Source organism: Sciurus carolinensis, chromosome 1 (genome assembly GCF_902686445.1).
Source record: "Sciurus carolinensis chromosome 1, mSciCar1.2, whole genome shotgun sequence".
Lineage (NCBI taxonomy): Eukaryota > Metazoa > Chordata > Mammalia > Rodentia > Sciuridae > Sciurus > Sciurus carolinensis.
Window position 1 is genome coordinate 193,443,162 of NC_062213.1, and position 21,528 is coordinate 193,464,689.

The 21,528-nt window shown below is 63.2% G+C and overlaps 1 protein-coding gene across 3 annotated transcripts in view; it reads right to left on the reverse strand.

Annotated features, from left to right (window-relative positions):
• Window positions 1-2,528: 2,528 nt before the first annotated feature.
• Window positions 2,529-21,528, reverse strand: part of Epha8 (EPH receptor A8) — a 29,163-nt gene continuing 10,163 nt past the window's right edge. Inside the window, exons 2-17 of one of the 3 annotated variants that reach the window (XM_047515742.1) lie at window positions 21,332-21,424; window positions 20,550-21,213; window positions 14,152-14,307; window positions 12,863-13,198; window positions 10,207-10,331; window positions 9,962-10,124; window positions 8,826-8,919; window positions 8,131-8,198; window positions 7,375-7,539; window positions 7,028-7,213; window positions 6,780-6,841; window positions 6,090-6,299; window positions 5,239-5,388; window positions 4,974-5,164; window positions 4,509-4,682; window positions 2,529-4,374 (exon numbers count right to left, since the gene is read on the reverse strand). In XM_047515742.1, coding sequence (XP_047371698.1) covers window positions 4,260-4,374; window positions 4,509-4,682; window positions 4,974-5,164; window positions 5,239-5,388; window positions 6,090-6,299; window positions 6,780-6,841; window positions 7,028-7,213; window positions 7,375-7,539; window positions 8,131-8,198; window positions 8,826-8,919; window positions 9,962-10,124; window positions 10,207-10,331; window positions 12,863-13,198; window positions 14,152-14,307; window positions 20,550-21,213; window positions 21,332-21,349 — 2,877 coding nt within the window. In that variant the 5' untranslated portion in view covers window positions 21,350-21,424 and the 3' untranslated portion in view covers window positions 2,529-4,259. Of the gene's footprint in view, window positions 4,375-4,508; window positions 4,683-4,973; window positions 5,165-5,238; window positions 5,389-6,089; window positions 6,300-6,779; window positions 6,842-7,027; window positions 7,214-7,374; window positions 7,540-8,130; window positions 8,199-8,825; window positions 8,920-9,961; window positions 10,125-10,206; window positions 10,332-12,862; window positions 13,199-14,151; window positions 14,308-20,549; window positions 21,214-21,331; window positions 21,425-21,528 lie in introns of those variants that run through there. The other 2 variants (XM_047515732.1, XR_007103826.1) reach the window with 2 other exon arrangements.

Below are 21,528 nucleotides of genomic sequence, written 5' to 3' on the forward strand. Positions count from 1 at the left end.
GTCCTTTTTATGTTGAGACAGGGTCTTGCTGAGTCGTTGAAGCTGGCCTCAAACTTGTGATCCTCCTGCCTCAGCCTCCCACTGGGCTGAGAACATACCACTGCTTAGCACTTCCTCCCACACTGCGTCCCTGCTGCCAGAGCTGTCTCTCAATAAATCACCTGTGCTAGAATCTCCGTCCCAGGTCCTGCTTAGGAAAGCTAGCTCAAGGTTCACGCACATCAGGGGTAGAGTTGTCCGGGTCTTAGACTTCCTCTTAAACTCTACTAAGCATTTCCAAATTGTTCCACAATTTGATTCCCATCAGTGGTTTATAAATATTATTTCCCCCACCTTCCTCAATACTAGTGCTGTAGAATTTTGCCAATCACATTGGTGTATCATGCTATCTCATTACTGCTCTAATTTGCATTTCTATTTACTAGTCGAGAATCCTTTTATATACTTTTTTCCATGTGTGATGCTGGGGGTCAAACCCAGGGCCTCATGCATGTGAGGCAAGTCTCTACTGTTGAACTAACCAGCCCTTTTTTGGAGTTTTTAAAAATTATTTTGGAGATAAATTTTATCTCAGTTATTCAGTTTGCAAATGTTTTCACCTAGTCCATGACTTTAAAAAAATCTATTCATTTTTTGTATTATACAGCAGAGGTTTTTGATTTTAATGAAATAACAATTGTCATTATTTTCCTTTGTCGTTTATACTTTTTGTGTCTTGTTTACCTTCTATTCTAAGATCATAAAGTTTTTTGGGTCTGTTTTCTTTCAAATGTTTTATAATGGATTGGGGATGCAACTCGATGGTACAGCACTTTCCTAGCATGTGTGAGGACCTGGGTTCCATCCCCAACACCACCGACACACACACACATACACACACACACACACCACACAATTATAGATATCTTTTCATATCAGTCCTAAATATAAATTTTCCTGAAACTTATTTTGTGTGTGGTGTGAGCAGAGACCCAATTGGACCTTGTTCCCTGGCATTCAATTGTCCCAACACGTCATCCATCAACCCTTTGTCATGTCCAAACTCCCATATGTATTCGGATCTGTCCCCAGGCATTATTTCCCGTTCTTTTTAACTGTTGGGTCAGAATCTATTGCTAGGTCAGAATCCAACTCTCTTAATTACTGGAGCTTCATAATGACTGTTGATATCAGCTAGGGTGAGGTTCCCTTTCTCTTTTTCCTCAAAATGGTCTTGGCTATTCTGGGTCTTTGCTATTCCTTATGTTTCAGGGGGTGACCTTGTCATCTGGCAGGGAAAGCCCTAGTGTGATTCTTATTGGAAGTCCAGTGTGCAGAGTCGCCTGGAGGACATGGGTCCACGTGCTGAGACTCCCGCTGGCCTGCTCTGTGGCCCCGCCCGTGCCCTCCTCTCCTCTGCGCTCATGCCTGGCCCAGGGAGCTGCCTGGAGAACCAGCCTCCAAACCCTCCCCATCCCTCAGTGCCCAGCGAGAATGCTTCCTCCTCCAGGAAGCCCTTGGGACAGCCTGCGTGTCCAGGCTCTCCCTGATGTCCTCTAACATTCCACGTTCCCCATTTCCTGGACGCCTAGCACAGTGGGTCCCGTCGAGGCCCCTTCGTGCCCTCTGCACCTCCACCTAGTCTCTAAGCTACTCAGGCTCAGGACTGCGTCTCAGCAGCACCCAGCACATGGCAGGTGTTCAGTAGAGTCTGATGATTGGTTTTTAAGGGGGGAGAAGGATGTTCGCACAGGGTTTCCTCCTAGAAAGCAGTTGGTCTCAGGGGAGAACACAGTGGGCTTGAATGGGACAGATCTAGCTTTAGGGGTTCTGCTAGACGGGGCCCTGGCCTGAGTATGCTTTTGCCCCCTGATTTCTCCCTGTTCCCACTTTCCCAATAGAGGGTGTGGAGGTGAAGACTTCCCTTCGCAGGAGATGCTGTGCTTGCTCATCGCCAGGACCCCTGGCATCTTCCCAGAACGTCTGAGCCACTGGCTCCAAGGACATAATCGGATCCTGCTCTGCCCGGTTTCCTGCCAGCCTCCGATGCAACCTCCCTGGCTCCTGCTGCTGCGCCCTCCGCTGCAGAGTGAGGTGGGTCTTTGGTACTTGACGTACTCACAGACAAGCGCCGGCTGCTGCCCTTCCTGCCCCACAATCCCCAGCAAGCTGTCCCCAGGAGCTGTTCCTTCCTCATGTAGTCCTCCAGCAGGGGTTGGTGGCAAGGGTAGTGCCCAGCTGCAAGGGACTATGCCGCAGGGTTAAGCAGCACCCCCACCACCTGCATGGTGGGAGTCAGGACCTGGGCGGGCCCAGCTCCCGCAGGGCCCAGCTTTAGAGCAGGGGAGCGCGGCGCGCTCATACCTGCGGGGGCTGGACTGGAGGCAAGCCGATCTCCACAGGACTCGACTCCTCCGCAAGTAAAACGCGGGCTCTTTCCCTCCCTCCTGGGAGAGAGAGAGAAGCCCAGGGGGAGAGCCGATGCTCCCAGCGGCGCCTATCCTAGGAGGAACAGAAAAAGCGGGCACACGGGCAAAGATGAGGCAGAATTTATTTTCATTGTAGTTAAGTTCAAGACTCGGGATGGGGACCAGAGAGAGGCAGGCCCCTGGGACCCCAGGGGGACCTGCTCCAGGGGAAGGGGCCACACTTTTGCAAGTGCCAGGCCCTCATGTCCCCATAACGGTCAAGATCCCGAGCCCAGAAACCAGGTGAGTGGGTGGGGTGGGGAGGAAGACAGGGTCCTCCCGGCTCATGTCCTGACCATGTTTCCCCTTCCATAGGAAGGAAGAGCAGCTCGGCCATGTCGTACGACGGAGAGGTGTGGCGAGCTGGCCGCGGCACCTGGAGGCTGAGACGCCCCGAGTTATTGCAGGAGGGAGAGGGGCTCAGTGCTGGTGTCTCGCGGGGTAGCTGTGCTGGCTATGGCGAGGGGCTGGGCTGGGCAGGGGCAGGGGCAGGGGCAGGGGCTGGGGCTGGGCGGGCCCTCCTTCTGGGGCAGCAGGGGCACCTGGTGGCGTTCCTGGGGTCCTGCCTGCCCCTGGGATGGGGCTCTCTCACCCTGGGTGCTGTTTATGTGCTTCGAAGACCATTTTTGCATTGTCAGGAGTGAGGAAAAAAATATTCCGACATGGTAGAAAAAAGATATTTACATACCCTGGTGGGCCGTGAGGGGTGGGTCAGCCCGTCAGAGGGGCGGGGCTCCCCTGGCCCCGCCCACTCCAGCTGTCCACGCAGCGGGGTGCGGGGGCAGGGAGGTGGACTACCGGACTACCGCAGGGCCCTAGGCTGGGTGGAAGGAGGCCCTGGATCTGAAGTACGGCTGCCCAGTGACTTTGGACAAGGCATAGCCTCTTCCAGGCCCGGGTCCGCATACCGTGTGGGAGGGGGTGGACCCAGAGCGGAGCGGCAGGTCCTAGGCATGGGGGAGGGGGCGGGAGCTTGGCAAACAGGCCGCCACTTGAGGAGACGTCGGCCCTGGAGGAGGGTGGGCATCCGACAGGGGGAAGTGGATGCCCGCCCTGGCCAGGCCGCCAAGTCAGCTGAGCGGGGCTCGCGTCCCCTACTGTGATGCCTACTCGAAAGGTGGCCAGGGGGACTGGCCAGGAACCCTGTTTTCCCGTTGAGCAGTGGTGGAAGCCAGAGGAGGCTGCAGGGGACCCCCAGCTGCAGGGGAGGTTGGACCTGAGATGCAGCCGGGGTGGGCTCTCCCAGGCAGCGGGAGGGTGGGCCTGGTGCTGGTGAGGTTCAGAAGTGGCCCCTGGCTCCAGCCTCCAGGCACCCGGGCAGCAGGGGCTGAGCCTTGGTCAGGACCTTGGGGTGCTGGCCCTGGGCAGCCACACCAGCTCCCTGCTCGCAAGCTGGTCACACTCTCTCATTCATGACACATCATCCACTGTCACCTGCATGTGGCCCCAGCCTTCATGGATAAGCACACGTATCACAACACGTGCATTCTGTGCTGGGCCTGACAGGGGACACTGTTCACACACAGAGGCAGTGACCGGCGTCTCTGTGGGGCCCTTCAGCATTGAGGCCCTGGGGTCTGGAAGAGAGAAGGCCCTCCATTCCCGGGGGCAGGTGACCTCTGCACTGGGCACCAAGGACCTGTCCCGAGGTGCCAGACCCCTGTAACTCTGGGTCCTCCAGGGGAGCCTTCAGCCTCTCCGGTGCCCCTGGAGGGCAGCAGTGGGGTCCGGCAGGGGCCTGGGGCCACGCCGGCTGCTGGCAGCCCTGCACGTCCTCTGGCTGCTGGTGCTGCCCGGCCCTGGAGCCACGAGTCAGAGGTGCCGGCGGGGCCCCTGGGTGCTGGTCAGCTGGGCCCGCATGGTCTGGATGCTGCCCAGGATCTTCTTCTGGTGGCCCATGAGGGTGATGCCCAGGGCGCGCACGTCCCTGTGAAGGAAGTGAAGTGCTGCCCGGGTGACCTGGGAGACCCGGGACACGGGCTGCCCCTCCTCGATCCCCGCCCCGCCCCAGCTCTGCTCCTCACACCTGCTGCGCGGGGGGACCCAGGGCTGCTCACTCACTGGGCATTCATGCGCAGCACCATGCCTAGGGAGGAGTAACCGCCTGCAGCGAAGTGGTCTCGGTACCGGCCCATGCGGATCGAGTCCAGCCAGTCCCCCACGGTGAGGCCCGCGCCGCCGCCCCCGCCCCCTCGGAGGTCAAAGCAGCTCCTGGCGAATGCAGGGGGCGGGCACCTGAGGCACAGGGGCCCTCGGTTAGTGGCCTGCCAGGGCTGTGGCCTTCCTTGGGGGCCCTGCATTGGCCACCTTTGGCCTCCATCCGGGCTCAGCAGTGACCAGAGGTTCCCCAGCTTGGACCCCAGGAAGGAGAGGGCTGAGGAAAGGCCTGTGCCGGGGTGGAGCCCAGGCTGAGTCTGGCCTGGGGCTCAGGGCTGAGCCTGCGCAGGGCCTGGCTGCAGTCAGGCAATGCCAGGCGATTCTGGGATGGCAGCCGGGTGGCCACGGGGCGGGGTGGCTGCAGGGTACCTGCCCACGGTGGTGGTGGCCCGGAGGCTCTCAGGGCTGCGGATCAGCGCGTCGAGGACGCTGACGATGTGGGAGAAGCGGGGCCGCTGGGCCCGGTCCTTGTGCCAGCAGTCCAGCATGAGCTGGTGCAGGGCGCGCGGGCAGCCCATGGGCGCGGGCAGCCGGTACCCCTCCTCCACCGAGCTGATGACCTGCGGGCACAGCGCCCTTCAGGACGGGCCTCGGCGGCTGCACGGCACCCCACCAGCCCGGGCCCGGCACTCACGTCCCGGTTGGTCATGTTCCAGTAGGGCCTCTCCCCGTAGGCCAGCACCTCCCACATGACCACGCCGAAGCTCCACACGTCGCTGGCCGAGGAGAAGGTCCGGAAGGCGATGGCCTCAGGCGCTGTCCAGCGGATGGGGATCTTCCCTCCCTGCGGTGGGCACAGAAACGCGGAGGGGCTTTTCTGGCCCGCCCTGGGCCAGGCCAGCAAGCCTGACTCGCAGGGTCCGTTCCCCCATCTAGCGGGGGAGACTTGGCCGTCCCTTCCAAGACCACCTGTTCTGAGGGGGAGACCCCCTCAGGGCACCGTCAGGATGGAATAAACCAGGTGCAGAATGCCAGGTGCCCGGGGGCTGCTCCGTAATGTCGGTCAGGTTGGCGCCTGAGCAGGAGGAACAGGCGCGTCCTGCCTAACCCTCCCCCTCCCCCCCCCTTTTGGTCATGAAATCCCTCCTCTGTGTGAAACCTGACGCAGAGGACAAGTCCACCGGGGAGGCCTGCCTGGGCCGTGGTGGGCCACGCCCCTGCTGCGCCATCTGCTCGAGGTGCCCCCAGGCATCCCGCATCCCGGCTGAAAACCCCAGGAGGAAGCTGGTTTTCAGCCGAACTTTAGAGACAGGCGTGGAGTCTGTGGTTCAGAGACACCAGTTCTCCACCATCTCCCCGAGAGGGAGTGGCAGGCCAGGTCGTCCCCGTTCCCCGGGGTGGGAGTCTGGGGTGAGGGAGGGGACAGGGCTTGCCCCACGCTGAAGGCAGCCTGACCCTGCCAAGCCCACCGCCTCCGCGCGGCAGAGCCACGGGCCTGGGCAGGGGCACCCATCGTGCCCCAGGGAAGGGGCGCAGGCAACGCACCGTGGTGGTGTAGGCGGCGCTGGGGTCGTCCTCCAGCACCCGGGAGAGCCCGAAGTCAGACACCTTGCACACCAGGTGGCCGTCCACCAGCACGTTGCGGGCAGCCAGGTCGCGGTGGACGTAGCCCAGGTCTGAGAGGTAGCGCATGCCGGCGCCCACCCCTCTGAGCATGCCCACCAGCTGCACAATGGTGAACTGCCCGTCGTGGGTCTGTGGAGGGACACAGCACGAGCGGCCGGTGGTGGGCTTGCCGCGAGTCCTTCCCGTGTGGCGACTCAGCGGCTCTTGGCAGCACGGAGGTGCGTCTCCGCTTCCAAGCACCTTGTGGGCCAGGCTGACCCCGGGTCTGACCCACTCACAGCAAGCCCGAGAGGTCGGGGGCTGGCCACCCATTTTGCATAAGGAGAAATGGAGGCCCAGAGAGGTCAAGCCCTGTGCCTAACAGCACCCAGCAAATAGCTGGCAGGACGAGAGCTGGGACCTGGCCACTCCCCCGCTGGCGCCGTGGGCAGCACCAGAGCCCACAGAGACACCCCTCAGCCTGGGGAGGGCCGAAGACCCGGGAGCAGTGGGGGCTGAGGGCAGCTTGGTGCACGAGCCGTAAACCCCTCCTGGACCTTCCTACCCCGGGCCTGTGGGGTTGGAGGGCCTCCCTCCCCGGCCCTGCGGCAGGCAGGGCAGGACACGCACCCGCAGGAAGGCGTCCAGAGAGCCGTTCTCCATGAACTCCGTCACGATCATCGCCAGGCGGCCTGGGCAGGACGGGAGACGCGGCTCTTGTGGGGGCGGGGCTGCTGATCAGGGACCCAGGAGTGCGCCCACCCTGGGAGCTGGGGTCCTGGGCTCCCGGGCCCCAGAGTAATCCAGGGGCACAGGTGGGACGGGTGGTCCATGCAGGAGGCCCCTGTGGGGTGAGGCTGCCCAGGCCTGCCACCTACCGCGGGTGACGACACCTTCGAGGCGGATGATGTTGGGGTGGTCGAACTGACCCATGATGGACGCCTCGCTCAGGAAGTCCCGCCGCTGCCTCTCTGTGTAGCCGGCTTTGAGGGCCTTGATGGCCACGGGCACGTCCCGCTGTCCTGGCACCCGCAGTCGCCCGTAGCAGACTTCCCCAGACTCCCCTGTGGACACAGAGGGGAGGCGGGAGGGCAGTGGGACCCTCCTCGGCCCGGCCCCACCCCAGCCTCCCAGGCCCGCGTGCCCCTGTGGGCCTGGCCCTGGTTCCCGCTCCCTCCGCCCGATGCCCTTCCTGCTGTCCCCTCCCTCACCACCCGAGCCTCACCCGAGCCAATGATCTTCTCAATGTGGATCCTGGAGGCCTCGATCTCCCGGGTGAAGCCGCGGCCTGCCCGGCCTGGCTCCTCGTAGGTGTGGGGCTCTGCGTAGCCCCGAGGCTCCGGGAACTTCCCTGGGGGGTGGTGCAGGGGCAGGAAGACAGGCGGGGGCGCTGAGGGGGAGAGGGGCTTCAGTGGGGCTCAGGAGGGCTTTGGCCCCAGCATGCCCTGGGCCCGGGGCGAATGGGGCGTCTCTGGGACCCCAGATGGGGCGCACACCGTAGGCGCTCCGTAAGCGTTGGTTAAGTGGACACGGGGCCTGGAGTAGCTCTGTGACTCCTGAACATGTCTCCCGTTTTCTGGGGCCACTTCTAGAGTTCTTGGGATCTCTCTAAATCATTCTGGGGTGGGAAGACCCTGCGCCTCCAAAGAGAAAACCTTCGAGGTAACTGCCGACTTGGACAGCGGCTCCCTGGAAGCCCGTTAAGGAGGACTCTGAGGTGGCCTTCGGGCCCGATGGGACTCACTACCAGGATGGATCCTCCAGGGCCCAGGGGTGGGGTGTGGACACAGGCCTGGCTTTTCTGGGGGGGTCTCTACAGGATCCTGACAACCTCGCTGTAGTAGGGGATCTTGTCCAGAGCGTATGAACCCCCCTGAAATCACGTGCAGAACACAAGTGCACACACCCCTCCCTCCCTGGGGGGCCCGCGGCCGCGCCAGGGGAGCCGCGCTGGGCGTGCGCCGTCCCCACCGGCTCTCACCCTGTCCGTTCTGGCAGTGCATCTTCTCCTCGTCCGAGTCCTGGAAGGCTTTGCTATAGCCACAGTGCCTGTGGAGGACGGTCAGCGCTCTGCCTGGGCCCAGGCCAGCCCCGCCCTGTGTGGAGTCTGCAGGGGAGAGTCCCCGTCCTCCACCCAGCTGAACTGTGACAGCTGAAGTCACAAAGCAGTTTATAATCTACAAAGTGCCCTCGAGCCCACCCAGCCAGCAAAGCCCCACCTGACACAAAACCATGCTTGGGGAAGGGGATGGGCTGAGGCTCCTGACGACAACCCCGCTGGGCGACCTTGGCAGGGCCCTTGCTTTCTCTCTTCATCAGATGGTCCTGATTCTTACTCTCGGGGACCCAAAGTCCACATTCAGCACTATTCAGAGGGGAGAGTGACTGACAGCACTGTCTGGTTTGACAGGCCTAAGTTCATAACCCAGCTCTGGCACCCGTCAGCTGTGTGACTTTTGCAAGTAGATCAGCCTCTCTGGTCCCCAATTTTACTCACCTGTAAGATAAGGCCAGAATCTCTACCTTGTTGTAATGTCATTGGGATTAAAGGAGGTGATGTGTTTGTAAAATGAGTCAGTCCCAGGCAGGGGGGGACCACTGGCTCTGGGGCTCGGGACAGGTGGGAAGTGCAGTACTGGACGGGCTCCGGGTGGCTTGGGGGCCAGAACCACCCACCTCTTCTTGCAGATGAGCAAGAGCAGAAGCACAACCAAGCCCGTGATGAGCGTCAGGCAGATCCAGACGATGGTCCGGGTGTCATAGCGGGGCCCTGCAGGGGGAAGCCAGGTGGGCAGGACCCTGCTCTCAACCCTGGCATCCGGTGACCCTCCTAGCCTGCCCGGGCATCCCAGTGCCCGGTGGGCAGCCTCTTCAGTCAAGCAGCCCTCAGTTCCCACCCGCCCTCTGCTAAGCTTCCCCCGGGGGTCCCTGCTCCCTGGCTGTCTGGCTCTCCCATGCTGGAGTCGCTGCTTGTGGGGACAGTGGACGCTGGGGATGCTCAATTTACTTAGAGCAAATGCAGATGAGTCAGAAGCACACCTGTCCTGCCTGCCACTGTCACAGAACCGGAGGGGAGGGTGCCAGAGCTGGCCTGCACCCGCAGTGAGCCAGCCACGTCCCTTCCAGGGAGTCTTAGGATCAGCTGAAAACGGAGGCTCAGAGGACTCAGGCAGCTTCCCTGAGGCCACACAGGAAGTGGGCTGGAAGGGGACAGGACTCCCCCTCCAGGCTGAGCTCCTGAGACACACGGTGCCTGGGGGCAGCAGGTGGGCAGTCACTCACTCTGTCCTGCAGCTAGAAGACTGGCTGGCTGGAGCCCGAGGGGACGAATGTAAGGGTCAGCCTCCAGTCAGTGGCCCCAAACTCAGATTGCTCCAGGACCCCCAAGACTCATCAAAACCCAAATTGCTGGGCCCCGTCCCAGAGGTTTTGATGCTCAGGGGGCCTGAGAATCAGCATTTCTAGTCAGCGTCCAGGTGACAGGACAAAGCTGCTGGTGACCTCCCCCACGGGGGCAGCTGGGTCAGCAGGGGCAGGGCTGGGCTGCCTTGTGAACTGACCCTGGCCTTTCTGTGAAACGGGACGGGAACCCACCAACCCACTAGAGGTGTCCTGCCACACGCCAGGGCAAAGCCAGCGGGGGAGGGAGCTGTCTGCTCTGTGGCCTCGGGCAGGTGCCTTTCCTTCTCTGAGCCTCAGTTTTTCACCTGTAAACATGCCGGCCACTGTCCCACCTGGAAGGATAGTGGGGGCAGGGGCCGAGGTCCCCGGCTCCGCCCGCCAGGCCCGGGGCCGCCCACTCCCTGACTCACGGGGTTTCCCGGTCTCCACCTCCATGGCCTGGCTGAAGCGCCCGCAGCCGGCGGACGTGCGGGCCCGGACCTGGAACACGTAGCGCGTGCCGGGCTTCAGGCCCGACACGGTGGCCCGGGTGGTGACGGCCTTGAGGGTGGAGTAGCTCTGCATCTCCTTGTCCTGCGCGGGAGGGGAGGTCAGCAGGGCCCGCCCGCGCCCCGCCGCCCACCTTCGCCCGCCGCCCACCTTCGCCCGCGCCTACCTTCTCGTAGTATTTGACCTCGTACTCCAGGATGATGCCGTTGGGCTGCTCCGGCTCCTGCCACAGCAGCGACACGCTGGTCTGGCCCGCCCGCTCCTGCCGGATCACCACCACCTGGGACGGGGCTGGGCGGCGCCCAGCGGGCGGGTGGGTGGGCGTCCCGGGGCCGCGTCCCGCCTTCCCAGGCCGCCCAGCTCAGCTTGCTGACCGCCCTGCCCCAGGCGAACCAGCAACCCTGACCCCCGTTAGAGCAGCTGGCTCCTGGGTCATCCCTGGCCGCACAGCCTGTCCTGTCTGGGACGCAGCTGGGCTCGACCTCGCAGGCCCTGGTTGGAGCAGGGCTGAGGAGAGACCAGGACCAGGACAGAGGCGAGGGGCCAGGGAAGGGGCTGAGCCGAGCCCAGGGGCCCGTTGGTGCTCAAGGGCTCTCCAGCCAGGCAGGTCCGCCGTGCTGCTCCCTGGCTGGCCAGCTCCCCATCCTCTCCCTCCCGCCTGTGCAGGTACCTGAGGTGATTCTGGGAGGTGTGAGAACCTCCCCCAGGGCTGCCACCTGCCCCCCGCCCCTCTGCTCACCCCAGGTCTGACTCTGCCCCACAGCCTGTGTCCCCGCTGCCCCAGCTGCCGGTTCTTCCCTCATATCTGCTGTCCCGTCCCCCCAGTATGCCTGGGCGCTGGAAGGCGGGGGCCACACAGCAGGTGCCCAGTGAACGCTGCTGGACGGACGACTGACGTGAAACATTCAGAAGGAAGTGCAGAGCCACATCTGGTTCGGGAAATGACCCCAGCCCGGGGTCAGGGTGGGTCCACACTTGGCTCCCTGTCTCCCTAGCGGGGACCCTGATGAAGCTATTGCTGTCCCTGGGCCCCAGTCTGCCCACTGGCAAAGTGCAGCTGGTGGCACCACTGCCCAGAGGAGGTGAGGGTTAGGTGAGCCCCTGGACACTAGGGCGTCCCATGGGTCCCAAGGCAGGAGGTCTGTGGGAGTGGAGCAGGCAGAGTGACCCAGGCTGAGGCAGGAGGGGACGGGGCTCCAGAGAGGAGGTGGCAGAGAAGAGGCAGGGGGGCTGCTGAGGGGCAGCAGGGGTGGCCAGTGTCCTTCCCGAGGTCCCCGCCCAGGGCTGCAGTTTCCACCCCGTCACCTGAGGATTTCCTGAGTGCCTACCACAGTCAGAGGACTGGGGGACCCAGGGACACTGTGGGGACAGGGACAGCTCTCCAGGAGCTTCTGTTCTCATGGGAGACAGGGAGACGCTCACACAGCCGAGAACCGGAAGGGGTGCTGGGAAGGGGAGACCCCCGAGGGCAGGGCCAGGGAGCCGGCCACAGGGAAGGCAGGGGACGAGGCCCTGCCACGGGGAAGGGCAGCGTCCAGGGGCAGTGTGGCTGGGCGTGAGCCGGGTGGGCGGGGCAAAGCCACTGGATCCGCAGGGCCCGGGCCAGTCTGGACCGCATGGGTGCTCGGCCTGAGGTCCTTTAAGGCTCAGCGGGCAGCCGGCCCTCGCAGTCGTTTCTAAAGTTTCCTCCAGACCCACTGGGGTGGGGGGCAGCTGGTGGGCGGTGTGGCCCAGTGAGCGGCAGTGCCATGTCCTAAGACAGGGCTTCAAGGGCGCAGGGTGGGCGGGCTTCTGCTGGGCCCCGACAGACATCTGCCTGGGTACCTGGGGTGGCGGCAGCTGTGTGACGGTGGAATTCGAGGCTGTGGGCCAGGATAAGGTCACCCAGCAGCATAACCCTGGGCACACAGGAGAGTGGGGAGGGCCTGGGACCGGCCTGGGGACCACCAGCCTCTGCAGGTTGCCTAGAGGACGGGGTCGGGGGCTGGAGGACAGCAGTCCGGGGAGGCAGACGGAGATGGAGCAGGAGGGGGACACTCCACCCACAGCAGCCAGCCACCACCTCCGCCACCCTCCCAGCAGGTGGGCAGGCAGGGCCGGCACCCGGCACCGTGGCCCGTGGCTGCTGAACCCGCCGTCTCTCCTGGCGGCCGAAGTTGAGGCATCAGAGGTGCCCGGCTTTGGCGGGGAGGCTGCTTCATGTGGCAGTGAGACAGACCTGCCACTTCCTGCGTGGGGGACACTGGGTGACTCTCTGGGTCTGTGTCTTTCTCCGGGAGCAGGTGGGAGGTGTGCACGGCCAGGCCTGCACGGGGTGGCAGCCACCCTCCATGGGCTGGTGGAAGCTTCCCTCCCTGGGCTCTGAGGTCACGGGCAGGACCCACCCAAGTCTGGACGGAGCTTCCAGGGGCTCGATTCAGCCCATCCACTGGCTAGAAACAGGTGGGTGGCCATGCTCCAAACCAGGGTCACCAAGTCCCTCCCAGGCGCAGCAAAGTGATTCTGGTTTTTGATGACATTTGTTGGGCACGAGCGGGCCAGGCGCTGGCTAAGCCTGTCTCCAGCTCTCACGGCTCCCAGCAGTACGCGCGCCAGGGCCGTCGATAGGGGGCGCTCTGGAGCCCAGGCCCTGCGGACCGGCCTCTGCTTCCTGGACCCTCCCACCCGAAGGACGTTCCCTACTTTTCTAAGACCCAGCTCTGGCCCTAGGAGAGAGGACGGCCCAGGAGCGGCCGCGCTTGCCCGAAGCCCACAGTCAGTCGTGGCCTTCTGTGCCCCGGGCGGGCCCGGGCGGGAGGCCGGGGAAGGAGCGTCCCGCCTACCTGCCTGGTTGGTGGTGATGTTGACGACGGCAGCCCTGCGGGGCTCGGGGCTCAGGTCGGACACGCCGTTGACCGCCTCGATCCAGAAGGAGTAATTCATGTGGGCCAGCAGGTTGGCCACCAGCAGGCTGGCCTGCACCAGGCTGGTCTGCTGCGGCACGAAGCGCGGGCCGCTCCCGCATGCCTCACAGCGGCTCAGGGCCCAGGGGCAGCGGCGGCACACGGCGTTGTAGGTGACGTCACTACGGCCCCCCGGGTCCAGGGGAGGGGCCCACTCCAGGGTCACCGAGGTCCCGTTTACACTGGAGATGAGGTTCACGGGCGCAGAGGGTGGCCCTGCGGAGCAGGAGGACACTTGGAGACACTGGGCTGGTCCGCGCTCCCCGTCATCAGACCGGGGTCCCAGGGGAAGGACCCCCATCACGGTCGGCGTTCCTTACGCTAAGTCACATCTACCCCACCCCCGGAAGTTCTCCGTGGGCAGCAGTCACGCCTCTGCCTCCCGCTGGCCCAGGAGCCTAACGCCCACAGCAGGCAGGACCATGCGGGCCCTGGGCGGCTTTCCTCCAGAGCTGGAGGGAGGCCCAAGGGGCTGGGGTCCCGTGGGGCCCCCGTGGGTGGCGTGCCTGTCCTTGGCACCCCACCTGCGTCCCTTAATCTGCCCGGTGCTAGACTTCACGTAGAATGGCACCGAGCGCTCAGTGAAGCCAGGAGCCCCCCCGTGTGTGCCCCGTGGCTGTCCCGGAGCCCATGGCTGTCACCATGCCACGCAGTCCACCCTCTGCCCTGCGGGTCCCACATGGGGACATGCTCAGGTCTGGGCAGGCAGGGAGGGGCGGGCACTGTGTGGCTCACACGGGGTGAGGACACGTAGCCCTGCCACCCAGCTGGGGACAGGTGGGGGAGGGGCCCAGCTGGGGCAGATCCCCAGGCGGAGCCTCATGCCTGCAGATGGGGGGCCCGGGGGCTGCCGGGCCAGGGTGGGGTGTGAGCAGCCCTTCAGGACCGGGCAGGGCCAGTGCCGAGGAGCCGGGCAGCACACAGGACAGCGAGTGGCCGTGCAGGCAAGACCCGGCACACCAGAGATGCCCCCTCTCAAGGCACAGGCTTCCCTGCAGGGCCAGGTGGCCACCTGCCATGCTGACAGGATGTGTGATGGCAAGTGACAGGAGGCTGGGAGCCCAGGGAGGTCAAGGCCACTGTCGAGGGGTGGAGTCCCACCCCAGCCTGGCCTCTGGCCCAGGACCACCTGCCCTTGCCTGACCACCCAGTCCTGGGACACTACTCACGGGTGCAGGCTGCAGAAGGCGGGTCCAGGGCCGCACGGTAGTAGCTGAGGTCACAGCGGCAGGCCTGGGCAGCTGGGGCTGCGGAGTGGCTGTGGGGTGGGCAGCGGGCACACAGCTGGTCCCCAGGGGCTGACTTGTAGAAGCCCAGCTCACAGGCTGTGGAGGAGAAGCAGCTGTGGGAGAGTCGCCGGCCCCCACAGGCCTCCGCAGCCAGGCTTCCTGGTGGGTCCCCCGGAGGGGCAGAGGGGCAGATCTTCAGCATCACCCGGTGCTGCCCCCATCTACTGACAGAGGGACTGAAGCACAGAGAGGTCTGTGACTTACACAGGGCTGCACAGCATGAGGGGGCAGAGCTCAGGTGGGATGCTGACACCTGTGTCCCCACCCCAAAGAAGACACGGAGCTGACACAGTCCTGCCCCCGAGCTTCCCCAACCCCACTCCTCCTCCAACAGGCCTTCCCACCCCTCAGCCAGCCTTAGATTCTGTTCTTCACAGGACACTGGTCCTTGGGGACAAGGGACAAGGGATTGAAAATTGAAGGCGGGCCAAAACCCCAGGTGTGACTTGGGGGGATGTACAAGCCAGACGGGGAATGGGGGTGGGCAAGAAAAGTCACACGTGGAAGACCCCAGGTCCCACGGCGGACACGGAACCACCCCGTAAAAATCCAGGTTCCAGCTTCCTGCCCCTCGGAGCCCGGGCCTGCTGCGCGCTCCCCAGGGAAGGCTCCTCCGCGGGCTGCTGGCCTCAGCCACACCGACCCAGCCACCTGCTTCGCCTGCTGCCTGGATGGCGCGTGGCCTCCCTGCTTCCACTCCCAGCTGCCAGAGACCCCTCACCCGCACCCCCTCTGCTCAGGGGCGCAGCCTGGACCAGAGCGGACGTTGGGGGATGAGCTACACAGTGACGATGTCCAGGAAGGTGACAAGGGAGGATGAGGACGCAGGAGGAGCCACTTTCAAGGAGGGTCCTTGAGCTGTGGCCTGAAGGGTCAGAACTGGTCGTCGGTGCAGAGTGCAAAGAACCCTGGGCTGAGGGCATTTCTAAAACACGCATCTAGCTGTCACTGCCTGTTCCGCTCCTCAGGGGTTCCCGGTGGCCTAGACAAGAAAGCCTGGCCTCCACAGCCCTGGCTAATGCTCCAAAACCTACCTGCGGAGCCCTTCACCCCTCACCCTCAGGCCAAACAAAAGGAATGGCGGCTGCCCACCTGCAGCAGGCTGTTTCCTGCCCCGGGGCCTTTGCACAGCCAATCTTCCTTCCCGGGATGCCTCTCCTTGGCCACCCGACAGACCCCTCTTCCACGAGGCATTTAAATGTCCTTATATGCAGCCTTCCCAGACCTCTCTGCACAGAGAATGACCACGGCCCTCCTGCTCCCGCGGTCTCTGCTCACCTCACTGCCTGGGACAACATGGCTGTCCATATTTATCTGTGTCCAACTCTCCCCCTGGACTGGGAGGTCCTTGTGGGTGGACCCCAAAGTCCCCAGCACCCAGCACAGGGCTGGCCCAGAGCAGAAGCTCATACCAGTAGGAGTTTTCAAATCGAGTGGGTCCCACCACTATCTGCGCTGGGCAGAGGGAGACTCCAGGGGTTCAGGCGAGCCCAAGGCCACTCAGCCGGGCAGCTCCCGGCCTCATCCTCCCAAAGTCCTCTGCCATGGGGACAGCAGGAGACTGATTGGGATTCTCTCTGCACAAAACCCGTTCTAGAAGGCTCGGTGCCTGCGAGGCCTCACAGGAGAACGTCTTGGAGCGTTCCTTCCTGCTGACGTCCATCACGGTAGCGGGACCAGGCTAGCTCCTGAAATTCCGCGAACCTGAAGAAAACCTGGAACCCGGAGGACTGGCAACCCCGGCGAGAGGCTCTGGGACCTGGGCTGTGCAGCTAGCAGGGCTCGGCGTCGGGGCTGGGGCAAGCGCCTCTCCTCTGCTCAGGGGACCCCTCGAGGGCACAGGCCTGCAGGGGCAGGGGTGGGGGCTGCCCTGGGCCGGGTGTTTCCCCTCCTCTTCCAGAAGCCCTGGTGGCCAGTCCTGGGCAGCTACATGCTGACCACGTGTCTCGCGACCTCTCACCGAGCCTCTCCCAGGAACCCAGGGTCAGGGGGTGTGGCCCGGAGGAAGCCCAACAGGACAGCGGCCTCAGTGGATCCCTGGCCATGGACAGAGTCCACAGGGTCCTGAGCGGGCAGGCCGCTGGGTCCCTCCTCACCCCACCCTGTCATCTGAGCTCAGCGACCCCAGGCAAGGTGCTTCCCCACCTGTCACAGTGCCGCCAGCTGTAGTGGGGACAAGCTGAGTGGACAGGTCAGCTCAGGGCAGGACACAGCCTGGCACAGGGCGCCTGTGTGGTGGGAGGGGAAAGCGGCCCCGGAGCCCCGGCCCCTGCCCGGGTCCCACCCAGCCCATGCCGCGCCAGCCCGGTCACCTCGGGGCAGCAGCCTTCCTCCACCCGCCTGGCAGCACCGTGCCTGGGCTTCGAGGGGCCGTGCCACTCTGCCACCTACCAGCCGGCATTCCCCACACGCCCGGCTGGTACCCATATGGCGCCAACGTGTCAGGGCCAGATTAATCCATGCAACGAAAATAAAATCATCTTTAATAAGAATCCTAATCACCAGGCCTCAGGGAGCCCGGCACCTGGGGCGGGGCCGCGACAGATGGAGGAGCCGGGCGAGGCCTAGCCTGCTGCTGCCCGGGGTGCTTCCGGAGTCCTCGGGCGCCTGGGCACCGGGCCGCGGCCGGGAGGGGCCCTGTCCCTGCCGAGGGCACCTTGCCCAGGCCACCTGCAGGCTGGCAGCTGGCTGCGGCCCCGGCCACCTCTCTGCTCTCCCCCACAAAGAGCTTGAGATTTGACAAATAAGGTGTCCGCCGTGGACGACCAAAGGAAATTAATTCTAAATCAGATTTAAACCCAGTCAGGAAGGCAGCGCAGCGCGCTCCGCGCCCTCCGGAACGAGGCGCTGGTATTTATAGAAAGATGATTAGGGCCGCAGAGGGTGATTTATATGCTGCGTCCAGGTGACAGGAAGGACGGCCACCGAGGCTTCAGACCCCAGGATGCCACTCCGTGGGGGAGGGGAGGGTGCAGCCGGGTGGCCGGGAGGTCACTGGGTCGGGAGCAGGCCAGCTTCCTGGTCGGGGATCGGGGCAGCTGAGAGGCCATCAGGCCCTCCCCACTGTGCACCCCGAGCCAGTCTCTGGGCCTCCCACCGGTGAAGTGGGCTGGCTGCTTGCGGCTCCGACCTTTTCCCCGGGTCTCGGAGGCCTGAGCGAGTCTCAGCAAAGCCTCTGAAGAGCCCCGGGACCTGGTGCAGCCCTCCTGCTCCTGGGACGACTGTCTTCATCTGTGACAGCTCTAGGAAGTGGGAGGGGCTGGACAGGCCAGGACCCCCCAGCCCTTCCTCTCCACTGTCTGCTGCCTGAGAACTGCCTGTCAGGTCCTGGGACCCGCCAGGGGCCGCTGACCTCAGGGGCCCCTGAAGACCCACCAGGGAAGCTTCGAGAGGACGTCTCCAGTGGCCCAGGAAGGACACCCCCACACCGTCCCTAAGCCTGCTCGGCTCTGAACCCCCACACTCAGGCTGTCCGTCCAGGACTCCGCAGATGCCGAGGGCTTCCCGTGGGGCAGGAGGGGCGCTGGGGAGGGCCTCAGCGAGGACCCCGCTGCTCTTTACAAATGGAGTGACACAGACAGTCACAGAAGCCACCAACAGGGCAGGAAAACGTCTCTCCTCGTGTGACTTCAAACTGGCATCCCCTTCACAAATCCCTCTGCCTGCAGTGCGCGCAGAATTAATATTTTTTATTAAAACCTGTAATTATCTTGCAACTAGCATAATTATGTTGTATTATGATTTAAATGTAAAATTCAAAATACGCTGTGGTTCCCTAGCCCTGCTTTGGCATTTCTTTATTATCTTTTATTAACGCGCCAGCAGTGTTAGGGAAGGGGGGCAGCCTTGGCCGCGCCCAGCCTTGGAGGCCCTGGACTTTCTGCCCGGAGCCCTGTCCCTGGTGCGCTGGGGACCCGGGCAGGCCCACTCCTGCTCCGGCTTGGGTTCCACTCCCCACCCCTGCCACACGAGGAGCCTGCAGCATCTCCCAGGACCCCCTGTGAAGCCCGGAGGCGGCTGTGCGTCCCACCAGCCAGTGTGTCTCTGCACACACAGGACAGGCAGCCGGCTTACTGTGCTCACTGACGACGCCCAGAGTGGGTGGCAGCTGTCCCTGAGTGGCTACCCAGTCCCTGACCATCTGAGTGTGGTCCCAGGGAGGAGGGTGGTGGGCTCTGAAGAAGACTTTATGGACACAGGAAGCACTTCTGGGCTCCAGAGCCAGGCAACTGGGGCTCCGTTCCACTGCAATTGAAGTTGAGGGGCTTCCGTTTTCGTCATCTGTACAATGGGGACACGCTGCCTGGCTAAGAGGACTGTGGTAAAGACGAGAAACTCAGCCTCAAAGGCACAGAGCTCCTGCTCAGGTCCTTGGTGCCCGTCAAACACAGACACTCAAGGGAACAGCCAGCACAGCCCACCTGACAGGGAAGAGCATTTACGAAACAGCACACATGACGGACGCTAGAAAAACTGTCACGAAGCTACTCAATTACCCCCGTCAGAACAACAGGATGTGGGCCAGCTGTGGCGGGGAGGGCCAGTGGCCCGGAGCAAGCTGGCTGGTGTTAAAGGACCGCACCTGGCTGGAGCCACAGGGACCTGACCTTGGGCCCCAGCTCCACCTCTCTCCAGCAAGGAGACTGGAGCAGGTGACGTTACCTCTTGCGCCTCAGTTTCTCCATCTGTAAGATGGAACTGTAATGCCCCCCACCTGTGAACCAAGCTGTGAGGTACCTCCTTGCAAGTGGGGAGGCCACAGAGATACTGCCCAGCAGCGAGGTGGAAGCACAAGGTGTATGTGAAGGGACCAGAGACTGCGGAGGGTCGAGCAGATCAGGCCTGGGCCAGTGCCCCGGGAGGGGCTTTAGAAAACAGGGCACAGGACAGGTGAAGACTGGGGGCAGTGGAAGGTGTGGAGAAAGGTTTCTCAAGGAAACCAGGGAGCCTCGGGAAGGGCTGGAAAGGGCCTGTGGGCTGAAGGAAGAGTCTGGTCTCAGAGACCCCTGGGCAAGATGGCTCCCAAGCCAGACATGAGCGGACTTGGAACTGCCTGCCTGTCACTTGACGTCATTGGCCTACGCCCTGCTCAGTCCTGTTAGTATCAAGACACCTTTCCTGCCTGCCAGGGGAGGAGGGGAGGAGACCAAAGATCCCATCCCCCTAACTCTGGCCCCTAGGACCTGCGTGCAGACAGCAAAAGGCTAGGAAAACATTCCAAGAGGCTGATGGGGACCTAGTTCCAGTTTTCACTGTCTGGGGACAGGCCCCAGTCTTTCTGATCCCTGCACAGGACCATCCCCTTCTCTGCACCTACTCAGCCCAGGGGGACCAATGGTCTCAATAGCCAGGCTTCCCCAGCAGAGGTCCAGTGACCAGGGACAGACCCAACCTAGACGGTCCTCCCTGGGGCCTATGGGATGTGCCCTTCTGTGCTGCTTCCCAGGATCACAGGTTAGAGGCTCCAGAGCCCGGCTTGTGAGTTCAAATACAGCTCAGCCACTTCCGAGCTAAATGACCCGGGCAAGTCGCTTCTCTCTGTACCTCAGTCCCTTCGTCTATAAAAAGGGACAAATTAAACAAAACAAAACAAAACAAAAAAACTATAAGTAAATAGCAGAAAGATGGGCAGAGGAGCGGGAGGGGCAGGGGAGGAGGAGGAGGGGGAGCAGAGCTGGGGACTGAATTAGAACAAATTACATTGCACGCTTTTATAATTTTGTCAAATCAATCCTAATGTTATGTATAACTAAAAAGAACCAATAAAAAGAGGAAAAAATGAAATAAAAGCCCAGAACAATAATAGTTCCGATTTCATACCGGGGCGGTGGGGATTAAACGGACGAACACACGCCAAGGGCTGAGGCCGGACACGAGTTGGCCTGAAGTCGGCCCTCACTGAGGCACGCACCTCACGACAGACCCGAGGGCGCCGCGTCCTCGCTGCACCTAGCAACGTCCACCGAGGGCACCACCTGTGCTCCCCCACACGCACGCAGGTGGCCTGGTCTATCTGCAGCCCACCCCGCCAGCCCAGTAGCCCCGCCCATCCTCCCAGGAGCCGGTAGCCCCGCCCATCCTCTCAGGAGCCCGGTAGCTCCGCTCATCCTCCCAGGAGCCCGGTAGCTCCGCCCATCCTCCCAGGAGCCCGGTAGCTCCGCCCATCCTCCCAGGAGCCCGGTAGCTCCGCCCATCCTCCCAGGAGTCTGGTGAGTGCGCCCCCAGAGGCGGAGGGTGATGTCCCCGCGGCCCGCGGCCCGCCCACGTGGCGCGCTCACCCACACACGCATCCCGCTGCTCCTCGTAGCCGGCGCTGCACACGCACTTGCCGATGGGCACCAGCCACTCGCCCTCGGCGCTGCAGTACATCTTGGGGGTGTCCCGCTCCTCCGAGTGCCGCACGCACTGGCCCCGCACCTCCACCAGCGAGGACGAGTCCGCGCCGGTCACCGCCTCCGAGAAGGCCGCCAGGTTGCGCACCATGGCCGGGCACTTCTTGTAATAGATGCGGAGAGAGAGGATGGCGAGGCAGGCGCCGATGTCCTGGAAGGCCAGGTAGAAGCCGCGCTTGCTGAGGGGACCCACGCCGCGCACTTCCGTGTTGAGCTTGAGCCGCCGCACGCCCAGGTCGGCGCCCGTGAAGCTCTCGTCCGCGGCGATGGTGTCGATTTTGAGGAACTGGCTTTCCTGCGTGCTGGAGCCCAGGTCGCGGTCGGACTCCAGGTAGTAGAGGTTGAAGGTTTCCTTGCAGGTGCCCAGCACGCCTGGCATGCTGTTGCAGTCACGGAGCGTGAATTTGATCTCTGCGTAGACGCGCCGGGCGCCGTCGCGGGGCACCCAGCTGGTGCGCAGCCAGTTGTTCTGGTTGGGGCTCATGACGTTGCACACCTGGTACGTGTGGATGGGCCGGAAGGACTCGTCCACCTCGTTGATGGAGTCCCACTGTGGGCGAAGAGAACACAGCCCCTAAAGACGCGGCAGCGGCCAGCGGGCTCCTGCCAACCACCTGGCCCCGGCCACACACCATCCTCATGCCGCGGGAGAAGACAGAACCGCTGACCTTCAGAGAGATGGTCATAGGTCCCAGACGCCAAGCGCCCTGCAGATGTGACCTCACAGGGGACCACAGTCCTCCAGGAAGTGTACTGACTTCCTATGGATGAGGAAACAGGCCACAACGTGGGCCGCAGGTCTGAGGTCACATAGCCAGCGAGAGATGGAAGCCCCCGGCATGCAGGCCTGCCAGGCACCAACACC